The sequence below is a fragment of the Eretmochelys imbricata genome, chromosome 4 (genome assembly GCF_965152235.1).
Source record: "Eretmochelys imbricata isolate rEreImb1 chromosome 4, rEreImb1.hap1, whole genome shotgun sequence".
In the NCBI taxonomy this organism is placed as follows: domain Eukaryota; kingdom Metazoa; phylum Chordata; order Testudines; family Cheloniidae; genus Eretmochelys; species Eretmochelys imbricata.
The window spans coordinates 83658407-83682240 of NC_135575.1; the positions used below are offsets into that span (position 1 = coordinate 83658407).

Consider the following 23834-nt stretch of genomic DNA (forward strand, 5'->3'; position numbering starts at 1 on the left):
AATCTATACAGAAGTCCCTGAAACCTCCATAAGATTGGGTCCCTAATCCATGAACTATTGGAACTCATTTACAAAACTTTTCTTAAACATTACATGACTATAATGCATCCTAATTAAAACTATCCTTAGATAGTTTTATCTAAAATCTAAAGCATTTTATCCATTTTATAAAATCCAATTTAAATAAAAAAAATCTGAATTTTTAAATCATTGATTTTTTTATCCACACTGGTTGGGATTATATTTTCCAGTGTGCATTACTTTGCACTTTTCAACATTGAATTTCATCTGCCATTTTGTTGCCCAGTCACCCAGTTTTGTGAGATCCCTTTGTAATGCTTTACAGTCAGTTTTGGACTTAAGTGTCTTGATCACTCTTTCATCCACCTACCTGTATCTGCTGGAGAACTGGAATACCTTCCTTGGGCTTCAGCACTGGGTACGAAATATTGAAGGTTTCCAGAGCAGAAGATCATGTGACTTTGAAGGATAGCTACCTTCCAGTGCTACTTGGTTATTTTGGGGAAAGTTTTGACTCCTGTTTGTGTGAAGTAGCTACAATATTTATGTCCTTATTTCCTTTCATCAAGGAAAAGGGTCTTACAGAGAAATTTTCTTCATAAGGATGTGAAAACCTGAAGAGAAAATATAAAATATATACGTACAGTAGATCATGACAATGTGACCCACAATCCTTGAACGTCCCTTCTCCCCAAATTTAAGGTAATGGGGAAAGTTGAATGAGATTGCAGAGAATAGGGAAGGAAAGGAGAATCCTTACATATAAGATCTGAAACCATAGGTAGTAGTTTTATATAGTGCCATAAGTTTTTGTGAGATAAAGAGGTTGAATGAACTAGAATTGGCTGAGAATGAAAGATAATAAAGGAAGGAAGCGGATGGTTAATTTTCCCTCTGATTAGCAGCTGTGATGAAGGTAGAGCAGTATCACAATTAATATTTTATTTATTTGTGTAGCACCACGGGTTACTAGATGTCAAAACATAGACTACAGCCCCTGCCACAAAGCTTATTTTCTTGCTTTAGAAGTGATGGGAAGAGTAAGGATAACAAACAGCAGGGGAAGGGGATTGGGGCAGGGAAAACAGAGCTAACAGCAACGTGAGCCTGTGATCACACAGTCTACAGCATGTGCGGCTCTTTTTTTAAAAAATGAAATGGAGTAAGCTACAAAGGACTGAAAAATAATTGACTCACTTATGCATTAGTTTATTTTATTCCCAATTACCTAGACAATTTAATATTTTCTTGCCCCTTTAGTCCTGACTGTTAGGATTGCTTAGATGCTTTCACAGCTTAGATATTCTAGGCATCATAGCAATTCTAATCGTTAGGACTAGAGTGGGAGGAAAAAAATAACTTATCTGGGTAACTGGGAGCCAAGTATGTTATCTGGTGAACTAATTTGGCCGCCATTTACCATAGTATCTGAGCACTCTCAATGCTTAATGTAGTTATCCTCACCACACCCCTGTGTGGTAGAGAAGTGCTGCGACCTCTGTTTTACAGAGGAGTAGCTGAGGCACAGAGAGAGACTAAGTGACTTTCCCAGGTCACACAGGAAGTCTGTGTTATAGCAAGGAATTGGCTCTAGTCCCAGGCTAGCATGGTGACCAGTGGGCCATTCTTCCTCATAGGTATTTTGAAAAGCATATGCTGTTGAGTGAAATCAACTGGGATAAAGTAATGGCAGGAAAAGTCCAATGCAATATGGAAGGTGTTCAAAAATAAACTAATGCATAAATTTACAGTAGCCATAAAAACTTATTAGGCACATTTTCTTGGAATGTTAGAAAAGTTCAGAAACCATTAGTTAATCCTCATCTCCTCACGAATATGCTCAGAGGAAAAGTGTTGAATATCTCTGTGACAGAATAAATAAAGTTTCAGTGTAGCAAGGAGTTTATGAAAGCTGTAAAGATGAATGAATAGTAGAAGTATCTTGAATAAAAATATCACCACTTCTTAACTATGTTATCATCCAACTCCTGCTGCTGTGTGCAGTTTTTTCTTTCTGTACAAATGTATCTACCTCCCAAGCGTCAAATATAAATCTGTGTGTAGCTCAGGTCAGGAACAGGGACAAAGGACCAAGCAGGCAGGTTATTAATTGTGAGGACGTAACTTTCAGTGACTGCTTTTTTTGGTTAACTGTGGTTCTTACTCTGGCTTTTTCTGGGGTAGGAAAAGGGATGGCAGAGGAAACCGTATCATTCCCTTCCCTTACTCTGCCACTCTTATAGGAGCATGTCTGTCTCTGATGTGGGGGATTCTCTTTTCTTAGAAGAATTTGTTCATTATGCCTGGGCAGCACAGTGTATTTCCCTTTTCAGCAGGGTTTCTCAGGGACTTACAGTTTACTCGCTGATTTGAGTAACCTTGAGTCTACTACACCTCATTCTGTACATTGACTTTGTACAAAGTAAAAGATTTTGGTTTTAAAGCCTTAAAGGATACAGACCCTGACTGCATCATCCTTACAGCTACCTGAGCTCCTTCCCCTTCGAACACTACAATTGCATGTTACATCACCTGACAAGTCTGCCTTTGCTGTAGGAGGCCTTTGCACGTGGAACTCTCTCCTGAAATCTGTCTCAGTTTTACAGCGAAGTCTTGATTATTCCCTCGGGCATGTTTTTAATTTCATCACTCTGCCAAGTTTATTACATTTCAGTCTCACTCTGTTTGCCAATATTACTTTGTTTCACCTTTGAATTTTAAGACCATGGTTTTGTATTACACTTTCATTAATTTTTATTAAGTTTTTAAGCACCTGTCGTACAGTATTCCAAGGTTTTCAGTGGAACCAAGGGGACATCGTAATTATTGCTGGGTTTTTTGGATAATTTTTCATTTTTTGTTTGTTCCATCTTTGAGAATTCTCCTCTCCCACTCTATTTCCAGACATACTCTCCCTCTGAATGGGAATGTGAGTTTGTTCTACATTTTTACTTCTAAAAGTGTGCAATGTGAAGAGCAAATTTATAAAAGACCATCTTTTATCTTTTTTTCTCCCCTCTTAAAACTAGGTATCAAATCGTAGTGGAAATAGTTCAAGCAACCACAATCAGCAACTTTCCCCAAATGAAAAGACAGAAAGGTAAGCATGCATTCTGTTAGGAGTTAAGGCTGCATATTTAATAAAATAAACAAGATATCCGAATGTAAGACATGTACACAGCTGGGTTTGTGTGCACAGGTCCTGGACAGATTTTAAGAATGTGCCTTCCAACATTAGATTTTAATGTTCCAGTTTTCACACACTTTGTTTTACTTGTTCAATTGTGGTTAAAATTTATTTGCCAAAATCTTACTGTTTCTTTGTAGACCAGGTTCAGAAAGTAAATATCAGTCACTGGTACACCTACCCTTGTTCTATTAAGGTTTTTGCAATAACGTGGCATTTTACATGGTACAGTAAAACTTCTTATATTACTGAATTTCACATATTTGCTGGCTAATACTTGTCATTGATTAGCTATTCAGAATTAACCCTCTAATCCAGTCTTTTAAAAAAAATTATCCAGTATAAATGCCACTTGATACTCCCTTGCACCAATATTATTATGTAGGAGTTTGGGTTTCTCTGATCTAACTGACAGAGAGCACTGTGCGGTTGATCCTCATAAGCTTGCGAGAAAGGAGGACGTTTCGAGGACACATTCAAAATATGTTATGGATTCATGAAGCAATGTCTCCATCTCTATGAAGCTGTCTGGTTTACCAGTTAATAGTGAAGGGATTCCAGTTCTGAGGAAGTAGATTACTGTATACTGAAAGGATGGGCTGTGGGAGAGGAGTAGGGATAGTGTAACACAGAATGAAAGGTCAGGTGAAGGGGCCCCAGTTTACACAATCTGATTCAGATTTTCCTTCAGGTTCTCATTCATATACCTGGGCAATGACAGGCCTCAGTACCATATCTACTTTCCACACACAGGAACACACATACAATGAAAGCTGGCTGTAAACTTGCCCTGCTAAGTGTTTCCAAAGAGGCAGCTCCCCGTCCTTCCCCTGTATCATTGTTCACCTTCATTTTTGCTGATAGATCGAAGAAAATTCCAATTCTCAAGCTGGGATGGCTGGGCCCATACCCCATCATCTCTTCTGAATTTACGGAAATTGTGGTCTTGTCATTGTTGAGGCTTGTACTATATGAGCAGTTAAATGAATATTATATCCTTTTCTTTTTATATGCTTCAATACACCCCTCCCCCAATTTTAAAAATACCTATTTTAGTATCCTTTCAATATATATGCTGTATACTTCTTTAAAATATTTATATTCATGTAGAATTTATGCTCCCACTTAGGAGTATTTTATTTGACTTTGTTTACTTTTCTCAAGAAATGTTGATTTCTACGTCTGCAAGAAATTGTGGTGATAGTAAAGGTACTGGACTCAGTTTTCATGTGGGCATGGACAAATATTTTTAAAGGTAATAGAACAGAGAGTATTCGATTATTTATCCATAATCTAAAATGGAAGGGAGATTTATAAAATGTGTGGTGAAGATTTATTCAAGTTTTCCTCCAGGCTTTTAAAATAAAATTCCAGTGTCATTAACTTTTGCATATTTTATCGTGAGTCTTGCAATATTTGGTTTCTCAGAATCCCAAGTGCTGGAATCAAAAAATTGCATGAGAAACTGTATTCATTTAAAGAAAATAAATTTGTAGTTGTAATGCATGCAGAGAAAAGCTTTAAAATGTGACCTGAATGCACCCTAAAGATTCAGGAAACCCCCAACATTTATCATTAAAAAATTTTTTTTTTGTCAAGCCAATCTTGGTGTTCTGGAGCCTGACTCATATTTTTTGAATGCTTGAAGTTGGCACCACTGAAATTCCTTTCTTTTATAACATAAAGTAGAGCTAACTATCTGCTGATTCATAACAAATTGCTTGTACTGTAAGAAGGCAAAAGGAAACCTGAAAATCAGTGTTAGGTTCACTGTCCTTTAGAGAAAGGGAATATTAATGTACTTCAAATGAAAGGTTAATTTACTGGAAAGAGTTTTCCTCTTTCTTATTTTATTACTTTATAAAACAAACTAATGAGTCCATCAAAAAAACCAATTTTTCCAAGCGTACGGTTGCCTACAATTGCCAGTATTAAGGAGCTCTGTGCTTTGTTGTGACAAGACTTGATTTATGGTACAATATTTTTGTACAAATTGTATCTTGAAATGCTTTATAGAGATAGATACTATTAAAGTTTTTCAGGTCACGTTAAAAAAACTAACAAACTAGGGCTGTCAAGTGATAAAAAAAATTAATCGGGATTAATCGCACAATTCAAAAAATTAATTGGGATTAATTGTGCTGTTACACAATAATAGAATACCATTTATTTATTTTTTTTAATGTTTTCTACTTTTTCAAATATATTGATTTCAGTTACGACCTAGAATACAAAGTGTACATTGCTCACTTTTTATTTACTTTTGTTACAAATATGTGCACTTTAAAAATCAAAAGAAATAGTATTTTTCAATTCACCCAGTACAAGTACTGTAGTGTAATCTCTTTATCATGAAAGCTGAACATACGAATGTAGAATTGGGTACAAAAAAACTGTGTTAAAAATGAAACAGTGTAAAACTTTAATAGTCCACTCAGTCTTACTTTTTGTTCAGCCAATCACCCAAGAAGTTTGTTTCTATTTATGGGAGATAATGCTGCCCACTTTTTGTTTATAATGTCACCTGAAAGTGAGAACAGTCGTTCTCCTGGCACTGTTGTAGCCAGCGTCTCAGAATATTTATGTGCCTGGTGCGCTAAAGATTCATATGTCTTTTTGTGCTTCAACCACCATTCCAGAAGGCATGTGTCCTTGCTGATGCTGGGTTCTGCTCAACAACAATCCAAAGCAGTGCGGGCCGACGCATGTTCATTTTCATCATCTGAGTCAGATGCTGCCAGCTGAAAGTTGATTTTCTTTTTTGCTGGTTCGAGTTCTGTAATTTCTGCATTGGAGTGTTGCTCTTTTAACACTTCTGAAAGCATGCTCTACACCCCATCCTGATCAGATTTTGGAACCTTTGGTCGAGTGCTGTAGCTATCTTCAGTAATCTCACATTGGTACGTTCTTTGCATTTTGACAGATCTGCAGTGAAAGTGTTCTTAAAACAAACAAGTGTTGGGTCATCATCCGAGACTGCTATAATATGAAATATATGGCAGAATGCGGGTAAAATGAGCAGGAGACATAGAATTCTCCCCCAAGGAGTTCAGTCAGTAATTTAATTAATGCATTATTTTTTTAACGAGCATCATCAGCATGGAAGCATGTCCTCTGGAATGGTGGCTGAAGCATGAAGGGGCATACAAATGTTTAGCACATCTGGCAAGTAAATACTTTGCAATGCTGGCTACAAAAGTGCCATGTGAATGCCTGTTCTCACTTTCTGGTGATGTAAATAAGAAGCAGGCAGCATTATGTCCCATAAATGCAAACAAACTTGTTTGTCTTAGCTATTGGCTGAACAAGAAGTAGGACTGAGTGGACTTGTAGGGTCTAAAGTTTTACATTGTTTTGTTTTGGGGTGCAGTTATGTAACAAAAAAGATTCTATATTTGTAAATTGCACTTTCACGATAAAGAGATTGCACTACAATACTTGTATGAGATTAATTGAAAAATATTATTTCTTTTATCATTTTTCCTGTGCACATATTTTAATAAAATATAATATATAATAAAAATATTAATATAAAGCGAGCACTGTACACTTTGTATTCTGCGTTGTAATGGAAATCAATATATTTGAAAATGTAGAAAAACATGCAAAATAGTTAATACATTTCAATCGGTATTCTGTTTAATAGTGCGATTAAGACTGTGATTAATCACAATTAATTTTTTAATCACAATAAATTTTTTTGAATTAATCGCATGAGTTAATGGTGGTTAATCAACAGTCCTAAAACAAACCCCATCTCCCAATATAAATGATGAGATTCAGGAATGTGGTTCCTGATAGGGAGAATGTACATAATTACCAAGTTATAATTTTGCCTTGGCCAATGCGCCTATTACTTTTTAGTTTATATAAATATATCTAATCTAATAATCTACCATTCTAGGGTCCCTTAACTCAGGAATTTACTGAAAATACCTATGCACAGTATTGTGGATTAGAACTACAATGATAAACTAAGTAATAGTTAAACCTTCTAAGCCTAGTCTAGTTTTTTTCCTCTCCCTTTAATTTTCTTTTGTGGAGTTGGTTCTGTATTTTATTTGAAGTTTTGTTATTTCCTATTGTTTAAAAACAACTGCTACAACAATACTCTTTACCAGCCAGCAGCATGATGGGGTAGGATGTTGAGGCTCTAGCCTTAATTCCTAATTGAGGGCAACAGCAGTTTTGATTTCCTATAACAACCTTAGAGTTGAATTATTGGTAAATATCCTCAGTTTCTGAAAATTTTCTAAGGTGGAAGTTTTGTTAGAGGAAATGTAGTTGTATACTTCTGCAATTCTCATATTGTTGCCTTGTTCTGCAGGCTTATCGTTTAACTCCACATAGCAGCTTTCCCAGAGTCAATATGATTTAAGGTTTCACAGTTCATAACCATTTTTTCAATTATTGTTGAAAATATTGACACAGTGCACTAGTTTGTAACTATTGTAATCCACCTAAAGATAGAATAAACTTTAAGTTCTTCATCTGTTTTAGTTATTCCTCCAAATTATGCAGGGTCAACCTAACTGGAGCTGACCTTCAAAGGACATGGTCAACAGCTGTAGAGTTCAAATTTTGTTTATTTTTAAGGTGGGCAGGAAATTATTTGAAAAAGCAAATATAATGTGTTTGTTAGTTTCAGTGAAAACAGTTTAAAGAAAAACTCCATTTCCTTGTGAACCTGATCAGAACAGTTTAGTGCTAAGCTGTACCTGTGCCCTAACAAGTGTCCTGGGTGTGTCCCAGGACATCCTTTGTGGTGACTCCTCGCCCCCTGCCCTCCCCACAAATCTCATTCAGGAAGCTCCTGGCTCTGTATTCACTCACAGCTCTTAACTTAGATTCTGGTGGTTTTAGTCTTACTGGCAGCTGTGAACTCCCCTTCCCTCCTCTTCCGAGGACTGCCACAGCCCTTATTGGAGATGGCTAGGTTTGCTTCTGCAGGAGTGCAGTTTCTTTGCTATTTGGGCATCTGTAGCAGCAGCTGTAAAGGCAGAGGACTGGAACAATTAGCACCACATGACCAGCGAATGCTCCAAAGACCAATCAATTGCAAGTGTTTTGCTAATATATTATGGCAGACACTTTGCTAGTACATGACAACATAAAGAAAAATTGACCAGCCTGGTTTAATTATGCAACTGATTTGAATAGCAAAAATGAACAGACAATATAACAAATGAAAAATGGGCATTAGACTTCTAAAATTCTTTTGTTGTTAATAATCTGCTCTTAGTACCATTTGTTGCCTAGATAGCTTGGTGACAGGGTGGTTTTATTAAATAGAGCACTGTAACTTTTAAAATATTTTTATCCTGTCATTGTTCCTACTAAGCTCTAAGCAGTGAAACATGGTCTGCGATATTATTTCTTTTCAGGTTCATGTTTCTTGAATCTTCTGGAGTTTGAGTTCAAACCGTGGCAGGGTGGATAGGAACATATACTGCTTTTGATTCATTTCAAGTAGTGAAGTTTTGCAGTCAAGTCCTAATGTGAATACCATAGGGGCAAATATCTCAGTGGTTTGAGATGTAGGAACACTTTGAGAAGTTCAGTAATTCACAGTAGTGATGCCTGTTGTGGATGATTTAATTTACATGGCCAGGAGAGTTATTAGTAATCACTAAAATTTAAGTGACAAAAAACCTAATGTAGCATCAAATGCTTTCTGAGGTGTTGACTTTTTCTTTTTGCATCGTGCAGCACACTGCATAGATGTTGTAGTTTTAGACGCTTGCATTGCAGATTACTTTCCTCATTTTCCCACAGACAAACCTGCTGAATCTGATTTTACACTCATCTGCTGCCTCATTGCCCCTCCTCCCCCCACAACAAAATAGTCAGAGGGTTGCAACTATGACTGTTGGAGGGGGAGTGCTTTTTGGCTCATCTTGCGTTCTGTATGCTGATTTTTGGACTATGCTCTTCTCCACTGCAGCTTGTGCTCAGGTCAAAGAATTCCCATCTTTCTTCAGTTAGTGTCAGTTGTAAAACTCTCTCATCACTTTGTCTTTCGAGAACAAGTGATTGTTTACTGAGAAAGCATCAGGTCTAATTTGGTCACAGATTCAGATTTAGTAAAATTCAGTTTTTAAAAAACCTAAGACTGGTAGAAATGTTTCTGTGAAGTTTTGCTTCTGTTATTTTAATCCTCGCAGAAACAGTTTCTAAGGCCATGTCTATACTATGAAAGTTGCTCCGATTTTACAGAAGTCGATTTTTGGGAACAGATTGTATAAAGTCAAGTGCATGTGTCCACACTAGACACAGTAATTCGGCGGAGTGCGTGCACAGGACCGTGGCAAGCGTCGACATTCGGAGCAGTGCCCTGTGGCTGGCTATCCCACAGTTCCCGCAGTCCCCGCTGCCCATTGGAATTCTGGGCTGAGCTCCCAATGCCTGATGGGGCCAAACATTTGTCACGGGTGGTTATGGGTAAATGTCGTCAGTCAACCCTCCTTCCGTCCATGAAAGCAACGGCAGACAATCATTTCGTGCCCTTTACCCTGGATTGCGCGAGCAGACGCCATAGCACGGCAAGCATGGAGCCCGTTCAGCTCACCGCAGCAGTTATGACCATTGTAAACACCTCGTGCATTATCGTGCAGTTTATGCAGAACCAGCACCTGAAAAAACAGGTGAGGAGGTGGCAGCGCGGTGATGAGGACATGAACAAAGATTTCTGTAAAACTGCAGTCCCTGGCAATTTGGAGATCATGGTGTTACTGAGGCAGGCTCATGCCGTGGAATGCCGATTCTGGGCCTGGGAAACAAGCACAGACTGGTGGGTCTGCATAGTGTTGCAGGTTTGGGATGATTCCCAGTGGCTCCGAAACTTTTGCATGCGTAAGGGCACTTTCATGGAACTTTGTGACTTGCTTTCCCCTGCCCTGAAGCTCAAGAATACCAAGATGAGAGCAGCCCTCACAGTTCACTAGTGAGTGGCAATAGCCCTGTGGAAGCTTGCAACGCCAGACAGCTACCAGTCAGTCGGTAATCAATCTGGAGTGGGCAGATCTACTGTGGGGATTGCTGTGATGCAAGTAGCCAACGCAATCATTGAGCTGCTGCTATCAAAGGTAGTGACTCTGGGAAATGTGCAGGTCATAGTAGACTGTGGTGGGGCTATAGATGGAACGCATATCCCTATCTTGGGACCAGACCACCAGGGCAGCCAGTACATATACCGCAAAGGATACTTTTCAATGGTGCTGCAAGCACTGGTGGATCACAAGGGATGTTTCACCAACATCAACGTGGGATGGCCGGGAAAGGTTCATGACACTCGCGTCTTCAGGAACTCTGGTCTGTTTAAACAGCTGCAGGAAGGGATTTACTTCCCAGACCAGAAAATAACTGTTGGGGATATTGAAATGCCTATAGTTATTCTTGTGGACCCAGCCTACCCCTTAATGCCCTGGCTCATGAAGCTTTACACAGGCAGCCTGGACAGTAGTAAGGAGCTGTTCAACTATAGGCTAGGCAAGTGCAGAATGGTGGTAGAGTGTGCATTTGGACGTTTAAAGGGTCACTGGCGCAGTTTACTGACTCGCTCAGACCTCAGAGAAACTAATATTCCCATTGTTATTGCTGCATGCTGTGTGCTCCATAATATCTGTGAGTAACGGGGAGACGTTTATGGCGGGGTGGGAGGTTGAGGCAAATCGCCTGGCCACTGGTTATGCACAGCCAGACACCAGGGCGGTTAGAAGAGCAGAGGAGGGTGCAGTGTGCATCAGAGAAGCTTTGAAAACCAGTTTTATGACTGGCCAGGCTACGGTGTGAAAGTTCTGTTTTGTTTCTGCTTGATGAAACCCCCTGCCCCTCGGTTCACTCTACTTCCCTGTAAGCTAACCACCCTCCCCACCCCCCCCCTTCGATCACCGCTTCCAGAGGCAATAAAGTCATTGTTGCTTCACATTCATGCATTCTTTATTCATTCATCACACAAATAGGAGGATAACTGCCAAGGTAGCCCAGGAGGGGTGGTGGAGGAGAGAAGCACCGGATGGGGTGGTGGAGGAGCGAAGGACAAGGCCACACAACACTTTAAAACTTATTGAATGACAGCCTTCTGTTGCTTGGGCAATCCTCTGGGGTGGAGTGGCTGGGTGGCCAGAGCCCCCCCACCACGCTCTTGGGTGTCTGGGTGAGGAGGCTATGGAACTTGGGGAGGCGGGCGCCTGGTTACACAGGGGCTGTAGCGGCGGTCTGTGCTCCTGCCTTTCCTGCAGCTCAACCGTATGCTGGAGCATATTAGTTTGATCCTCCAGCAGCTTCAGCATTGAATCCTGCCTCCTCTCATCACTCTGCAGTCACCTATCAGCTTCAGCCCTCTTTTCAGCCCTCTCTTCGGCCTGCCACCTCTTCTCCCGGTCATTCTGTGCTTTCCTGCACTCTGACATTGTCTGCCTCCACGCATTCGTCTGTGCTCTGTCAGTGTGAGAGGACAGCATGAGGTCGGAGAACATTTCATCACGAGTGCGTTTTTTTCACCTTCTAATCTTCACTAGCCTCTGGGAAGGAGAAGATCCTGTGATCCTTGAAATACATGCAGCTGGTGGGGGGAAAAAAGGGACAGTGGTATTTAAAAAGACACATTTTATAGAACAATAGGTACACTCTTTCACAGTAAACCTTGCTGTTAACATTACATACGTAGCACATGTGCTTTTGTTACAAGGTCACATTTTGCCTCCCCCCACTGCGTGGCTAGCCCCTCACCCCTCCCCGTGGCTAACAGCGGGGAACATTTCTGTTTAGCCGCAGGCAAACAGCCCAGCAGGAATGGGCACCTCTGAATGTCCCCTTAAGAAAAGCACCCTATTTCAACCAGGTGACCATGAATGATATCACTCTCCTGAGGATAACACAGAGACATAAAGAATGGATGTTGTTTGAATGCCAGCAAACATACACTGCAATGCTTTGTTCTGCAGTGATTCACGACTACGTGCTACTGGCCTGGCGTGGTAAAGTGTCCAACCATGATGGATGGAATAAGGCTGCCTTCCCCAGAAACCTTTTGCAGAGGCTTTGGGAGTACATCCAGGAGAGCTTTATGGAGATGTTCCTAGAGTATTTCTGCTTCATCCCCAGACACATTAACAGACTTTTCCAGTAGCTGTACTGGCCGCGAATGCCAAGGCAAATTAATCATTAAACATGCTTGCTTTTAAACCATGTATACTATTTAAGAAGGTACACTCACCAGAGGTCTCTTCTCCACCTGGCGGGTCTGGGAGGCAGCCTTGGGTGGGTTCGGGGGGTACTGGCTCCAGGTCCAGAGTGAGAAACAGTTGTTGCTGTCGGGAAAACCAGTTTCTCCGCTTGCTTGCTGTGAGCTATCTTCCTCTTCCCCAAAACCTACTTCCGTGTTGCCTCCCTCTCCATTGAAGGAGTCAAAGCACACGGTTGGGGTAGTGGTAGCTGAACTCCCTAAAATGGCATGCAGCTCATCACAGAAGCGACATGATTTGGGCTCTCACCCGGAGCGGCCATTTGCCTCTCTGGTTTTCTGGTAGGCTTGCCTCAGCTCCTTAAGTTTCATGCGGCACTGCTTTGGGTCCTTATTATGGCCTCTGTCCTTCATGCCCTGGGAGATTTTGACAAAGGTTTTGGCATTTTGAAAACTGGAACAGAGTTCTGATAGCAGGGATTCCTCTCCCCATACAGCGATCAGATCCCGTACCTCCCGTTCGGTCCATGCTGGAGCTCTTTTGCGATTCTGGGACTCCATCATGGTCACCTCTGCTGATGAGCTCTGCATGGTCACCTGCAGCTTGCCACGCTGGCCAAACAGGAAATGAGATTCAAAAGTTTGCGGGCCTTTTCCTGTCTACCTGGCCAGTGCATCTGAGTTGAGAGTGCTGTCCAGAACAGTCACAATGGAGCACTCTGGTATAGCTCCTGGAGGCCAATACCGTTAAATTGCATCCACACTACCCCAAATTCGACCCAGCAAGGCTGATTTCAGCGCTAATCCGCTTGTCGGGGGTGGAGTAAACAAATTGATTGTAAGAACCCTTTAAGTCGAAAAAAAGGGCTTCGTCGTGTGGACAGGTGCAGGGTTAAATCGATTTAACGCTGCTAAATTCGACCTCAGCTCCTTGTGTAGGTCAGGACATAGGCATTGTAGCATTATGTGAGCGGGAGTGAACCGGAAAGTGAAATTGACTAGAAACTGGCAAGAGACAAAAATAAAACTGTATATATTTTCATTGTCCAAATAAAAGAGAGATTCAGAAAGTAAAGATAGAGTAAAATTGCAAATAGTAAACTTTTCAGCTGATTTCTGTTAATAATCTAATGGGTGTTTCATAATCTAAAAATGTGTTTTTAAAAAAGTACAACTCTTTTACTCTGCCGGTTCAGCATTTTTGTTTCTTTTTTTATTAATTATTGTATTACATTAGCGCAAAGAGGCCCAAACCAGGACCCTTTTGCTAGGTGGCGTACCAACCAATATGAAGATACAGTCCTTGTTCCAAATAGCTTACAATTACTGGATCTCTACTTGCAGTTTTTGCCAGCAGCCCAGCAAGGCTTGTAGCATCACCCACCAATTTTCAGTTCCCTACCTTCCACATGACTCTAGCATGAACAGAAACATCTATCCTAGGAGGACTGGAAAAAACACTCTCTTCAGAGTTTTTCAAACACTGCATTTTAATTGTCCAAAGAGCATCACAGTTGACAAAATCACTCCCTTCCCAGCAAGGAGTGAGAAAGTATGGCCTGAAAGGGAACTCTCCCCAAGAAATCCTTGTTGGAGAACTAGAAGGTTTCTCAGGGTGAGCATTCCCACCAAGTATAAAGATATTTGTATTTATAGGCAGAGCTAAAGACTAATGTAGAAGCAGAACTGTTGCAACAGGACTGTTTGTGGGGAGAATATTTAAACAGCCAGCTATAAAAACATATTTTAGACATCATTTACTCTGAAGCTCAGTCTTCAGTCTGACTTGAAGTATGTACGTTTATTTTTTTTGCTAGCCAGTAGGTCAGGATGTAATAATATCAGTACTCACATAGCACTTTACCTCTTCAGCACAGCATGGACACTATTGGATTTTAATTCTCACAAAACTCAAGCACCAAGTCCCCTCTTTGTTTTTGTATTTGTGATAGGCTGTGCTCAGAGAACTATGGTTGTGCTCGCATGGGTACTACTTTCAATTCTGTACATAGAGAGAGAATAGTTTCTGCAGATCAGGGTTTGGGTTATAGTGCATCTGACCTAGACATAACCATTGTTATGCACTTTTGCACATTGCACATTTCCAAAAGCAGTTTCACTGAATCTTCTCTTTCTTCCTGAGATCTTCCAAACATGCTAGTGGTGGTAATAGAGCTTGCTTTTCTACTGTTCAGTTGGACAGATGCCTGTCATTGGGCACATGCTCACATAACTTTGGAGATGAGGAGTTCCCACCCTGCTCCAAACAGAGGATATGCAAGTTGGAAGCTCATTGGAGAATAGTGCAAACTCACTCCCTTCCAGAAGTTTGCCTTTATTGCTCTCTTAAACAACAGAACTAATATTAGCCTAAGTTTTTTCCTCTACAGAACCTCTCTCTGTGTTTTCACTGGAGTTCTATTATTCATTCTCTTCCTTAAGCTCAAAAGAATTAGTTTTACCTTTATTTTAGCTATTTTGTCATGGGCTTGTGAAAGAACCCTGTTTACTGTACTTTCCAACTTGAGGTCAATTGGCATTTTCAGAATTGAGCAAATACTTTTCTAGGCCCAGGCAGGCTTTAAAAATGTGAAGTTCAGTCTCAAAAAGTTTACAGAGGTTTATGATGATCAGTAAATGCTGCAGTGAGGGTTAGTCACTATTTACCTTCATCTTAAAATGTTAATTAGTTTTTTGCCACTTATATATTTCAGCATGGCATTAAGTAAGTACTGTGTGTGCTCAACTCGAGGGGTCTTGCAAAAAATTCATACAGTGCTGTGTGTATATGAAACTTCCATATTAGCCAGTTGGTTAATACCGCAGCAGCTGCAGCTGGTGGTGTCAGTAACAAATCCACTAGTTTCACAAAGAAGTGTTGTGAAAAGCAAGATTTTTTTTTTTTGGCAATATAATCTAGCAGTTAAATACCGACACACTTTTCCTTTATGCTGTTTCTATCAAAAGGAGCAGATATTCAATGGCTCCATGTCTAGTTGGCAGCCGGTGTCAAGTGGAGTGCCCCAAGGGTTGGTCCTGGGGCCGGTTTTGTTCAATATCTTCATAAATGATCTGGAGGATGGTGTGGATTGCACTCTCAGCAAATTTGCGGATGATACTAAACTGGGAGGAGTGGTAGATACGCTGGAGGGGAGGGATAGGATACAGAAGGACCTAGACAAATTGGAGGATTGGGCCAAAAGAAATCTGATGAGGTTCAATAAGGATAAGTGCAGGGTCCTGCACTTAGGACAGAAGAATCCAATGCACCGCTACAGACTAGGGGCCGAATGGCTAGGCAGCAGTTCTGCAGAAAAGGACCTAGGGGTGACAGTGGACGAGAATCTGGATATGAGTCAGCAGTGTGCCCTTGTTGCCAAGAAGGCCAATGGCATTTTGGGATGTATAAGTAGGGGCATAGCGAGCAGATCGAGGGACGTGATCGTTCCCCTCTATTCGACATTGGTGAGGCCTCATCTGGAGTACTGTGTCCAGTTTTGGGCCCCACACTACAAGAAGGATGTGGATAAATTGGAGAGAGTCCAGCGAAGGGCAACAAAAATGATTAGGGGTCTGGAACACATGACTTATGAGGAGAGGCTGAGGGAGCTGGGATTGTTTAGTCTGCAGAAGAGAAGAATGAGGGGGTTTTGATAGCTGCTTTCAACTACCTGAAAAGGGGTTCCAAAGAGGATGGCTCTAGACTGTTCTCAATGGTAGCAGATGACAGAACGAGGAGTAATGGTCTCAAGTCGCAGTGGGGGAGGTTTAGATTAGATATTAGGAAAAACTTTTTCACTATGAGGGTGGTGAAACACTGGAATGCGTTACCTAGGGAGGTGGTAGAATCTCCTTCCTTAGAGGTTTTTAAGGTCAGGCTTGACAAAGCCCTGGCTGGGATGATTTAACTGGGAATTGGTCCTGCTTCGAGCAGGGGGTTGGACTAGATGACCTTCTGGGGTCCCTTCCAACCCTGATATTCTATGATTCTATGATTCTGTTCGTTAAACAGTAGAATACAATTTAGTTAATCTTTTTGTAAGAACTACATATCTAATTTTATCTGTCTTTATCTAGGTCTTTATATTGCATCCATTGCTGTGATATTAATTGTCCAGATTTTAGAACAATAAGTGGAGCATCTAATATTGTAAGGAAATAACAGGAAGGGCGGGAGTAAAGTCTTCTATTTGCTGACATTGCAGACTTGGACTTCTGTAAGGTATTTGACTTTGGGCACATCAACACGGAGCATCCCTGCGCGCTACAGGAGTGTGATTTCTGAAGTGCACTCCCATGTTGCCCACTAACTGGTCCACATAAACCCTGCTGGCATGAACTAAAAGTTCCCTAGTGGGAACTTCTTTTAATGTTTCCGCTGTTGGAAATGTTAATGGTAGGACTGACTGACTTTAAGAATAATTTTTTTTTTTTTGCCTAGGATGAGTGAGAAGAGTGGGGAGGGTCAGGTGGGAGAGAGGGAAGGAGGAGGTAGAGGAGGAAGTGTCTCATTGGAATGGCAGCAGTGCCTGGAGTAGTGTATGGGAGCACTTTTCTGTGGTAGGGCAGGGGACCCTGGCACCTCACAGGGGAGGCAGTCTGGGATCAGTGCCCTGTGGTCCGCCTGAAGAAGGCAGCAGCCAGAGGTGGTGGGGAGTGCCTTGAGGGCCCTGTCCCCGAATTGCCAGCCCTATACTGCTACCCTAACATTGGGCTGATTCCCCAGATTCAGCTTCCTTGTGTGCCCAGGTACAGCTGCCAGAGCCTCGTCTAGGTCTTTTCCTGGAGGTGTGGTACTGCCTGTGGCTGTGCCTGCAAGCTGGGAGGGAGCAGGTGAGTGAGCTTCTCTCCGTGGGGCGGGAGTGAGCTGCAGGTTCACACTGGGGTACTGTGGCAGTAGGTGGTCATAGTTCGGGAAAGTGGAGACCCAGGAGCACCTCCACAGGAACAGTTTCAGGAACAGCAGAAGAGGTTCCTGAAGTGATGGGCTGATGCTACAGCCCAGCTGGTTCCCATGGCTAGTCTGGCTGAACGATCTTCCCCTGGTTCCACCCAGGGAAGAGGAGGCGTCCCAGCCAATCTCCTTTTCTTAAAGTTTGGTTTATATATACCTCCTCCCAACGCCTTCAGTCCCCAAAATAGTTGTTTGTGTTGTTCTAACAGTTAATAAGGTAATATAATAACTGTTTCTTTGTTACATGGTGCCAGGGCCTATAACGCCACTTCCCTTACTCCAACTGCACAGTCCTGGCTCCCTGGAGCACGTAGTACACATCTCCATGTGTTATAATACTGATACCAACAACACAACAGCTGGGCTTTGTTTAGCATCTCCTCCTTTTCCTGCTTTGGGTGTGCGTGGGGTGTTCCTGATAACAGACCTTTGTCACATTTCAGAAGAAACCTTTCTGGAGTCAGTCAGTCATTTTTAACCAACTTGGGAGTTCATGTAGATAAACTGAACCGATACGCATTCGTTGAGTGAAAGAACATGTGCCAAGTGTGACTAACACACTGCACTGAAAAGGAATTTTCCAGCATCAAGTTAAAATGAAACAGGAAAGTCTAAATTAAATAAAATACGTTGTTTTTATTTTGCTTAGTTCTGAAATGGCTTCATTGAAATCAAAAGGACTCTGCCAATTCATTAAAATCTAAATGTCTTGCAAAGTCTGATGAAAAAGTACTTTGAAAATTTTCCAGCCAGCTTCACTTCTTTTACTTCTAGTTTCTGCTCCCCCACCCTTTGCATGTAGAAACACGGCACACTTGTAATCCTGTAGAATTGACAACATTCACCCATATTTTTTAAAATAAAAAACTTTCAATTCCTTTCATTTTAACACGCATTGTATGCTGTTAGGGGCAGGGATGGGGCAAAAATCTTTCAAGAGGAGTACTTGAAACAAACATGTTTTTCTCTCCTTGACCTGTTTTCCCCAGGTGATGTCCCCATGTGGTCATTGACCTTTCTCCTGATTATCGGCAAATTTTAAGTTGTTTCCTTTATGTTCAACTATATATGTTTTCTGGGGGAGGTAACTGCCATTTTGTAATATGGGACTCTCACTTCCTGGATTTTAAACTTTTGAAAGGGGAAGTCTCCCTTTTTCTAGAGTGCAGCATGAATTTTTGAGTACTAGGTTCTCTCTGAATTGTCCCCAGAGAACCCCACAAGATCAAGATCTTCGCCAGTTGCCCCTAAATGATAGGGCAGAAGAGAAGAAGCACAAGCCACCAGCATGTGGTGATAATGGCTTCGTATCTTACTGTAGCCTACTTGGGTTTTGCCATCTGTATCCATTTTAATGTCTGTTTCTTTGGACTGGTTTCCACCATTCACATACAGACAGAACAGAGTATCTCAGGCAAATCTGCACCTGTACATATTAGTTATATCATCCATGCAAACTGTCTGCATTAGTAATTATTTCAGACACATTTTTTCCTTTTTTCCCGTTTCCTACCTCTTCTTTAAAAATGGTAGATATCCATATAGATAAGAGGAATTTGTACCTTAGGGTACATGAGCTTCCCTATCCCATAACTGTTCTTCTGTTCCTTCTGAATCTCTCATACTACTAACTTACACCTCTGTTAATTAATGCTCCTTTTGTCACTTCCCATTCAGGACACCACTCGGCCTCTCCATGGCTTACACCTGATTCACCTTATTCTTCAAATCCTTCTGCAAAACTGCTTTCCACCACTTTTCTGCCACTCCTCTTCATTCTGTCACTCTCCATTGACAGTCTGTCTACCAACCATGCTAATACTGTATTATGAAACGGAACATCCCAGGAAGTTAACCTAAGACCACTCAAGATGAATGCAGCCTCTGAATTCCTTTGTCTGTAACCCATACACAAAATATAAACACAGCTATTGCTGCAAGAACTTTCCCATTTTCTCACCCCACTATTTCCTCTTCCTTTGCCTGTTTATGCCTTTACTCTGTGTATGACCTATATACATTAGAGCACTGTTTCCCAAACGTGGGACGCCGCTTGTTCAGGGAAAGCCTCTGGCGGGCTGGGCTGGTTTGTTTACCCGCCGCATCCGCAGGTTCGACTGATCGCAGCTCCCACTGGCCACGGTTCGCCGCTCCTGGAAGCAGCACGGGCCGAGGAGCGTACTGGCCACCGCTTCCTGTAGCCCCCATTGGCCTGGAACAGTCAGTGGCAGCCACGATCGGCCGAACCTGCACACGCGACAGGTAAACAAACCGGCCCGGCACGCCAGGGGCTTTCCCTGAAGAAGCGGCGTCCCAAGTTTGGGAAATGCTGCCTTAGAATATAAGGACTGTGTGTTATCAAGTGTCAGGCAAATCCATGAAGCCATGTAAATAGTCAATTATAGTGATGATACTCATTCAAGCAGAAGACAAAATGAATTCACTATCAAAAATGAGCCATCTGTCTCGATGGTGTGCAGTCTTATCTATGAGTCAACAGAGCATTTAATTTATTGTTTCACTCTCCTGGTTAAAAGTTGCTGCATATGTGAAAGCGAGAAGTGGAGGAGGGGGGGGAAAAAGACTTGAGGTACAATATGCCCCCCTACCAAAACTGCAAAAAGTACAATGAACAAAGAGTTTTGACAGGTACTGGGAGGTGCAGAATTTAAAATCTATCACTTGTCATTCACACTGCAAGCCATAAGATAAAACAAAAACATTCTGATAATGACCATTTGAATGATTGCAGCCCAAATGTTTCTTGTCAAACACCAAAACAACACCAATTATTATAAAAGGCTTCCTGCCACCCCTTTTATTAATGCTCTCCCTCCATGTGCATGGGTGTTTGCTCTCTCGCTCGTTCTCTCACCCTCCCTCCCTTTTATTAATGCTCTCCCTCTGTGTGCGTGCATGCGTGTTCTTGCTTTCACGTACCCACAGTTACGTGGCTAGCTACCCCTTTGTGGTCTCTCTGGTGCACCCTCTCATGCATTTGGCCTAATGTGTTCACCTATCCTACGGTGGAATTGCACAATTCTCCCACTCGTAGACCAGGCTCCGGGCTACAGTCCTTGATATCCAGCATTTTTACCCAGCAGGTCCTATTGAGTTTGGACATGTGCATTTCTTCCCTTTGGGAGTCTGTGGCCAGTGGTATACTATGATCAGACAGCCTTCTTAAAGCCAAAGATTATTTATCTTAGCAGTAGGAACAAAATATTGCAGAAAAAAGGATTTCAAAACAGTCTACAGGCAGGTCAATCTGACCTTGCACACTACCATTCTGTGATGGTGACCTAGACAGTGGGTCGCTGTGTCTCTGTCAGGTTCCCTGAAATAATTGATTTCTTGAGACAGTGGCCTTTTAAGTTCCATTACAGTTATATGTTCCTTGGCCTCTTCCTATCCTGGTCAAAATCAGCTTTGTAGGGTGGCTTGAGGTGGAGGTAAAATTATCAAAGGCTAATAGTTCTCTTGCTGTTCATTAACAACTACTAAGTGTTTGAGAGATGGCTGTCTTGAGCTATTCTTTTCCTTCCTGCCTGCCTGTTTTTTTTTCCAGACAAACTCTTGCTGAGATTAAACCAACACAGTCATATAGAAAACTCCCCAATAGCCAGGCAACATATAATATTCAGACAAATTATGATAGAGCAGCTCCAGATCTATGGCTGCCTGTCTCTATGTCACACACACAGATATATATGTAAAAAGAAAAGGAGTACTTGTGGCACCTTAGAGACTAACAAATTTATTTGAGCATAAGGTTTCGTGAGCTACAGCTCACTTCATCAAGCTCATGAAAGCTTATGCTCAAATAAATTTGTTAGTCTCTAAGGTGCCAGAAGTACTCCTTTTCTTTTTGCGAATACAGACTAACACGGCTGCTACTCTGAAACCTGGATATATATACGTATTTTTGTGTGTGTATATGTTTGGTTAACCCAGAAAGCCTCCCATCCACCATCACTATGTGTATATGTAAATATTATTATATAATGAAGGTAGGTGGAAGTCTTTCTGTTTTTTTTTAAAGTAGACAAAAATAATACTCCGATCGTAAGATGAATCTTTAATGTATTTGAAACCTAATTGAAAATGTGAGTTTAAAATCATTCATACGGGCTTTCCCTGTGGCACACTTGCAGGTATACTTCTTCCCATGTGGTTATTTCTTTGAGGCAACTGTTTTTTTAAAAAATAAAACACTATATTCATCTCTATAACTGGATTTTCTAGTATTCCCACATTATAAAAACATGGCCAAATGAATAAAGAACTGACCATTCATCCCTGAATACTGGCTTAATCCTGAGTTGTGTACGACCTGAATTGTCCATGTAGCTTGCTGCAGAGCTCATGTTACGTGCCTGCACAAGTATAAGAAGTTTTGTGATTGAGCAACAGCATTGTACCTTTTAGGAAACAGAATGGATTTGCAGGAGTTGTTCACATTCAGGCATAGAACAGGAATAATTTTCAGTGCTGGTTTTTATCTGTGTTTTTAACTAGGCATTTTAAAAACTACGGAGAAGGTGCAATGAGGAAGTGTGGAAACTTGAAGCACTCTGAATGCCTATGCTTTATGCACAGGCCTCATTCTGTTGAATTTTTAAAATATTTTTCCCATGTCATCGCAAATTTAGCAACATATTTTCCAGTCTTGGTATAGTCTTAAAGGACTTTGTTTTGAGTGGGTTTCAGCCAGCAAGTCCGTCTCTTAAGTAGATACTGGAATAACAGAAACACAGTGCTGGATGAGGTCAGATGACAGATATGTGGAGTTGTGTTTAAATACTTTGTATATTTGCATGATTTTTCTCTTAACTATTTTATATGTATACTTGCTATGTTAGTGGAGATATCCCAGAACATACTCTATTAGCCACCTGTCTGTTTTAGAAGCATTTTTACTTCAATATCCAGTTACACGTTGAATGACAAACACTTCAGAAACTTGTAATCTGAAGTTTTCTGTTGTGAAAGATAACTTCTTACTTCTCTGCTGTTTATCATAGATACTAAAGGTAAAGAAACTGCTGCAATGAAAGCTGACCTCTTGAGGGCTCGCAATGTAAAAAGGTACATTAATCAGCTGACTGTGGCAAAGAAGCAGTGTGAGAAGAGAATAAGGCTTCTAGGAGGTCCAGCTTATGACCAGCAGGAGGATGGTATCTCTGATGAGGGTGATGGCCTTCAGAGCCAGAAGGTAAGTATTACACAGTGTGTATAAGGCTAGAATGAAAATTTTCCAGGTGTTTGTTAGTGTTTGATCACTTTATACGTCACTTTTAATTATGAATGAGCATTATCCAAGGGAAACATGTTAGTGCAATTGTTTCATGTTATATTCGTTTCAGTGTTGGGAAATTATGGTAATAGTTACCTTGCAAAATACATTGTAATGTGTTAAATACATGGTACTGGTATTGTCTGTATATAGAACTTCATAACGGGTTCTTCAGCTCATGAGATTGCTAAATTTTGAGACTTGCCCTATACAGCAGACTGAGACACACTTACAGTGGTGGTCTTTATAAGATTACCTCCATATCTGCAATATTCCTTGGTCCTCCCTATATTTATTATAAGAAATACCTTGAATATTTTAGTTGTCTAATTTCAGAGTAGCAGCCGTGTTAGTCTGTATTCGCAAAAAGAAAAGGAGTACTTGTGGCACCTTAGAGACTACACAATTTATTTGAGCATAAGCTTTCGTGAGCTACAGCTCACGATGCATCCGATGAAGTGAGCTGTAGCTTACAAAAGCTATGCTCAAATAAATTGGTTAGTCTCTAAGATACCACAAGTACTCCTTTTCTTAGTTGTCTAAGGCAACTGGCATTTTTCAAGAGCAACCACTATGGAAGAGGTTTAATAAGACTAGTGACTAAATCAGAAATCTCAACATCTTTGTACAGTAGGTCTTGGAAATATGTTGTTGCATTACCCAACAGCTACAAAAATGAAAGTTCCAGTTTATTATCTTAGATAATAAAGTGTAATAGGGCTAATAATTTATGTACTCTACTTTCTGTGCCCTTTGGACTAAGATCAGTAATTGGAATATTGCAGTTAAATATAAAATACTACATTTTTTTTAATGTAAGTAAGAGAGAGAGAACTGTTAGTCTTTATGCAGGTGTCTTTTTAAGTTCATTAAATCGTTGTAATAATTGTAACTTGGTTGAGGATCAGAAAAAAAATTCCATTGCTGGAAAATAATTTTTACTGAGATGGCAATATACCATTTTATAGTAAGTGTAGAAAAGTAAAAAGCTAAAGTCTCAGAGGAAAAGGGTTTGTTTTCTTTTTCCTTCCTGTTTAAAATATGTTTATAGAAAAGCATCTGTCATAGGAAGTGGTAGGCCAGTCTTGATCTATTTCAGAAGCAGAGAGATCCTGTTGTTAATGTAACCTGTTTTACAGGCCCACAAATCACTTCTACCTCTTCTAAGGGGGTGCCCTACCCACAGCTGGGT

The 23834-nt window shown here is 40.9% G+C and overlaps 1 protein-coding gene across 1 annotated transcript in view; it reads left to right on the plus strand.

Moving 5' to 3' along the window:
• Positions 1-23834, plus strand: part of SNX25 (sorting nexin 25) — a 169415-nt gene that overhangs the window by 74196 nt on the left and 71385 nt on the right. Inside the window, exons 6-7 of the mRNA XM_077815548.1 lie at positions 3051-3121; positions 22371-22561. Coding sequence (XP_077671674.1) covers positions 3051-3121; positions 22371-22561 — 262 coding nt within the window. The remainder of the gene's footprint in view (positions 1-3050; positions 3122-22370; positions 22562-23834) is intronic.